The sequence below is a fragment of the Heloderma suspectum genome, chromosome 4 (genome assembly GCF_057233095.1).
Source record: "Heloderma suspectum isolate Gila_16-S chromosome 4, 16-S_ref, whole genome shotgun sequence".
Classification (NCBI taxonomy): Eukaryota; Metazoa; Chordata; class Lepidosauria; order Squamata; family Helodermatidae; genus Heloderma; species Heloderma suspectum.
The window spans coordinates 5231172-5236066 of record NC_139461.1 but is presented as its reverse complement, the minus strand read 5'-3'; the positions used below and the strand labels follow the sequence as shown (position 1 = coordinate 5236066).

Below are 4895 nucleotides of genomic sequence, written 5' to 3'. Positions count from 1 at the left end.
TGACGCACTTCATTAATGAATAAAAATGCATCTTCATCCTTGTTATTATGTTCATTAGGCTTATTACGTTTAGCAGGAGTAACAAGTGTTAACATTGTGTTGTCGCTGTTGGTTTACCTGTCCAGGTGAACGCGTTTGGCGGCCATTGGCTGCGGAGTTTCGCAAATCTCTCTTCGCGTTGTTGTTGTTTGAAATTAACATAAGGGGACCCCTTTGGAAAGCCGGAGGAGGAGGGGGGGGGAGAGAGGCGGCGCGGGCGCCGGCAAAGTGGCGGACGGGGGCGGGAGGCGGCTCGTTGCTGCGGCTGCTGGGTCCCCTCCTCGCTCGGGCGGCTGCGCGGCGGGTCGGAGGAGGGGCGCGCCCTCCCCGCGGCCAGCTCGGCCCAGTCCGTCGGCCGGCCGGCGCGGGGCCCGGCCACGCCGGCCGCGGGCGCTCAGGCCTCGAGGGGGCTGAGCGGCGGCGGCACGGCGCCCTTGAAGCAGGCCGACTCGTAGTGCTTGTTCAGGTAGGACTTGAGCGCGAAGGTCTTGCTGCAGCGCTTGCACCTGAAGTGCTTGAAGGCGGAGTGCGTCTGCATGTGGGCGCGCAGGTTGGAGCGGTCGGCGAACGCCTTGCCGCAGTGCGCGCAGCCGAAGGGCTTCTCGCCCGTGTGCGAGCGCATGTGGCCCTGCAGCAGCCAGGGCCGGCTGAAGGCCTTGCCGCACACGTCGCACTTGTGCTTGAGGTCGTGCGTGAGCAGGTGCATGGCCATGGCCGGCATGGAGACGTACACCTTGCCGCACGTGGGGCACTTCTTGGCCATCTTGCTGTCGAGGCTGCGGTGCGTCTGCTTGTGGCGGCTCAGGTTGGACGAGGTGGCGTACGTCTTGCCGCACTCGCTGCACGTGTGGCGCTGCGCCTGCGCCGGCGGCCCCGGCGGCCCCTGCGGCGGCCCCTGCTGCTGCTGGCCCAGGCGGGACCCCGCGCCCCCGCCTCCCACCACCGCCGCCTTGCGGCGCGAGCGGCCGTCGGTGATGAAGAAGGCGTCGACGGCGTAGCCCTCGCTCACCGCTGCGTCGCCGTTGATGTAGCCGCCGGCCAACTCCGAGTGCGGGCTGTCGGGCTGGTCCGAGTCCGGCGCGCCGTAGTCGCTGTGCGCCGCCGGGTAGATGGCACCCGTCGGGGAGGGCACCTTGAGGCCGCTCTCGCTCTCGCCCCCCTCGTACACCGACGACGGCGTGATGTACTCGCTGATGTATCCTCCTGGGGGGGGGAGCGGGGGGGCGGTCGAGGAAGTTTGGGCGGCGAGGCCATAAAGTTGCGCGAGTGCGGGGAGAGGGCAGCGACGTGTGGAGATGGGTTGCGCGGGATGGAGAAGAGGAGTGCGGTGCGCAGGGGCGGGGAGACGGGGTGAATTGGGAAGGCCAGAGGGTGGCCGAGGCAGAAAGAGAGATGGGGGGGGGGCGTGCAGAGAACCACAAGAACACAGAGAGAGAGAGAGAGGACGCGAGAGAGCAGGGGTGTGGAGTCACGGGCAAAGGCCAGGAGAGAGCCGAGAAAGCGAGGAGACGAAGAGGACGAGCAGGATGGGGGGCGGGGGGAGGCGGGGGGGGCGGGAGAGAGAGAGAGAGAGAGAGAGAGTTGAGCAGGGAGGCCTCTCGGAGCCCGGGGCCGCGAAGGAGACGCCAGGAGTCAATAATTGATGGGCTCCGGGAGCTCAGCTCGAGAGCTCTTCGAGTTAATAGATGCAACAAGCGGGAGCCCTGAGAAGCCCACCTCCCCCTCCCCCGCGGCCGGGCGGCTCCTCTGTCATGCTAATCTCCGCGGCGCCCGATGAACCTCCCTTTCCCCATCAGCCCCTCCATCTTTCAGAGCGATTTCGCGGCCCTTTCACCTGCAGCTTGGTCAGATTCTGGCTGGCGGAATTGGGGGAAGATCTGTATGGGGGGGGCGGAAGAAGAGAGGACAGGGGCACCCCTCCCCTGCTCCCCCTTCCCTGCGATCCCCTCCTCTCAAGGTCAGCTTTCTGCACGGGACCAAAGGCATGGGGGGGGGGCGGACGTGTAGGCGAATTCCCCTCCCCCCTTTTTTCTCTCCAACCACCACCTCAGCAGAATTCCGGCGATTATGCAACACGCTGCTGCTGCTGCTGCTGCAAACGTCCTCCCCGGAACAAAAGCGGGGGGGGGGGCGTCACCAGAAGCCCAGGCCAAGAGGGTGGGGAACTCCCCCTCAGATTGCAGGGGCGGGGGCTTTCGGCGCCACACACGGAAGGCCCCACTGAACCGCCTCCCCAGGGTAACAGGACCGGGGGAGGCAGCTCAGTTGCCCTTGAACTTGAGGAGCGCGAGACAAAAGGGACTCGCTGGCTGCGCGGAACGGCTGCCATGCCATGCCATGCTGCCCCCAACGGGGCTGTCCTCCTCGGTTCCCCCTGCCCTGCCCCGCTTGCCCATCCTGGAATAGGCTTCCCCGCCCGCCTCCGTCCCTGCAAGGTCTAATTTTAGCTGGGTTGGGTTGCATCGAAATGTGCCGAGTCAACACAGCAGCGCCGAGCGAGAGCCGCGCAAGATGGCTCTTGGCTGCCGCCGGGGCTGCGGGCCTCCTCCGGCATTCCAGGGAAGGAGCAAGCCGCATACCGGGACTCGCGCCCCCTCGTGCTCTGCCTCCCCCGGTGCTCTGCGAGCGCGCCCCGCGGGGGCAGCCTGCTGCCGGCTGCCGCCGCCCGGAGTTGCTCCTCGTTGGCCCGGCTGAAGCGCTGGCCCGGCCCTCCCGCCCCGGCCGCCTTCTCGGTGCCCCCTCCCGCCTACCGCCAGGCTTGGCCTTGGGCTTCTTCTCCCCGCACACACACCGCCCTCCCCACGCGCGCCCACGCCTTTACCCTTGTCATGGAGCCGGGAGTTGAAGTCCGTCCGCGATCGGCTGTAGGAGTTTTCTAGATCCGCCGAGGAGAAATCGTCAAGTTTGACCTTTTTAACCAGGAAAGATCTTGGCATGGTTTCTGGGCTCTCCCGGAATGTGAGAAAGCTCCCGCAGCTTCTGCCGATGGGCTCAAACGAGAGAGGGGGGCGAAATGGGGCGGGCGTGGGTGGAAGACAGCCAAACAGCAACAAGGAAGAAAGAAACGTACAAAAATAAAATTTGGAGCAAATCCCCGTTGCTGCTGTGTTTTTTTGTTAGAAAAAAGCAAACCCCGAGGCGGCGGGAGGAGGGCAATCGCGGCGGCGGCGCTCTATGGCTTGGTGGGCTTCCCCGTTTGCTCCTTCCCAACCCGCGGACGGAGGGGCGCCTGCCGCGGAGGTCTCCAGCCTGGGCGGTTGCGCCGCGCGAGTCCTTGTTCGCGCGGCGGCGGCGGCGGCGGCTTTTGTGCGAGGAGCGAAGGCTGCGGCGGCGCCTCCTTGGAAGGCCTCTCGCTCGCCCTCCAGCGTGGCTCAGAAGCCCACCATGAGTTCGAGAGATTACAACCCACGCCGCGCTGGTTCATAAGAGGCGGCCTGCGAGTTCAGCACCTGGACAGCTCCCGGCGAGAGCGGCGCGCCTTGCTCGCTCCCCCGCTGCCGCCGCTCGGGCGCTCTCGCTCGCTGCCCCGCGCCGATTCAGCGACACACTCGCTCCGCCACCCCGGGCGCGGCGGCGGGCTCGGCTCGGCTTTCTTCCGCCCCCCGCCCGTCCGCCCCCCGCTTCTCGGTCCTCCTCTCCAGCGCTGCGGCTTCTGCTCGGGGTGTGCGCGCGCGTCTGTGTGCGCCGCAATTCGTATTGTTGCCCCGCTTCGGGGCAGCGGGGGCGGTTGGGGGCGGTTGGGGCCGGGCGGGCTTGCTTGCTTGCGGGGGTTCCTCGTTCAGCACTGGACAGCTCCCCGGCTTCCTTGCCGCAGCCTCTTGTTGCAAAGCTCCTGAATTTCTGAAGATTCGTGGATCAGCTGTTCGGATTTATAATGCAGCGATCAGGTGGTGGACGGAAATGGAAGCGCTTAATTTAATCCATCAAAAAAAATCTCTCCCGGGAACAAGGCTGAGACAGAATGATTTAGTGGCGCTGTTGTGAGTTGCCTCCTGCCCTGTCTTTTTGTAACCGCCCCCCCCCCCCGTTCATTTCTTCCCCCACCTCTTCTTCTTTTCTTTTTCGGTTGCAGGTTAAACGTAAAAAAAGGGGGGAGGAGCAGAAAGCAGCCCGGGAAGCCATGCATGAGGCTCCCCCCCCCCCTTGAAAAAGTCCCCCGGATTCTCCCACCACCGTTTGCAACTTGGAAGACAAGCAACTTCTCTTGGTTCCGGTTCCGCAGCTTTGCCGATGTAAGGAGGAGCGATTCCGCTTTCTCTGTTCCCCCCCCATCCCGCGCACCTTTCTCGGTCCGTGATTTATTGGGGTAGGGGGCGTCAGGAGGACCCGTGGGCCTTGTGATACAATAAAACAAGCGACACCCTCACTTTCAAAGAGGAAAGGGGGAGGTGTGGGCCTTTTGTTCTCTTAAAAGGAGGCTGCTAAGCCAGAGAAGGGGGTGGTCCTGGGGCGCGTCCCCCTTCCTTCCCAGGCAATGGGTGAGGGAAAGGGTCCCTTGTATGGGGAGGGGGCTGGGAGCCGGGGAAGGAAGGGAGGTATCTTGGAGGGACAAAAAGAAGAGGTGCTGGGGTGCAAGCCCGTTTTTGGCTCCACTCACCTAGGAGCCCTGCCTAATCCCAGATGTGTGAAGGCTGGGAGTGAAGGAAAAACACTTTGCACATGCTCCAGGACACTGTCTTGTGACTTTGTGCACCCCAGAACTCTGTCCTGGTTCTGAAACAAACCTCAAGGCTCAGCACCACGGTTTCCCAGCAAAATATAAGTCTTGCTCCTAGGTTTGGGGCACCCAAAAGCGGGTGATTGGCAGGAGTTCTTGGGCATATCCACATATGGCCTTGTAGGCTCCTTCCAACCCT

The 4895-nt window shown here is 64.0% G+C and overlaps 1 protein-coding gene across 1 annotated transcript; it reads right to left on the bottom strand.

Annotated features, from left to right (window-relative positions):
* Window positions 1-379: 379 nt before the first annotated feature.
* Window positions 380-2975, bottom strand: SCRT1 (scratch family transcriptional repressor 1). The gene is made up of 2 exons (XM_084847929.1): window positions 2861-2975; window positions 380-1242 (listed from the first exon to the last, which is right to left on the bottom strand). Exons 1-2 carry the CDS (start codon window positions 2973-2975, stop codon window positions 434-436), a joined length of 924 nt encoding a protein of 307 aa, XP_084704055.1. The 3' UTR covers window positions 380-433.
* Window positions 2976-4895: the final 1920 nt, after the last annotated feature.

Coding starts and splice junctions, on each gene's coding strand:
- SCRT1 (XM_084847929.1), bottom strand. CDS start 2,975: ATGCCAAGATCTTTCCTGGTTAAAAAGGTCAAACTTGACGATTTCTCC. Junction 1,243..2,860: donor CTCCCGGCTCCATGACAAGG/GTAAAGGCGTGG, acceptor TCCCCCCCCCAG/GAGGATACATCAGCGAGTAC.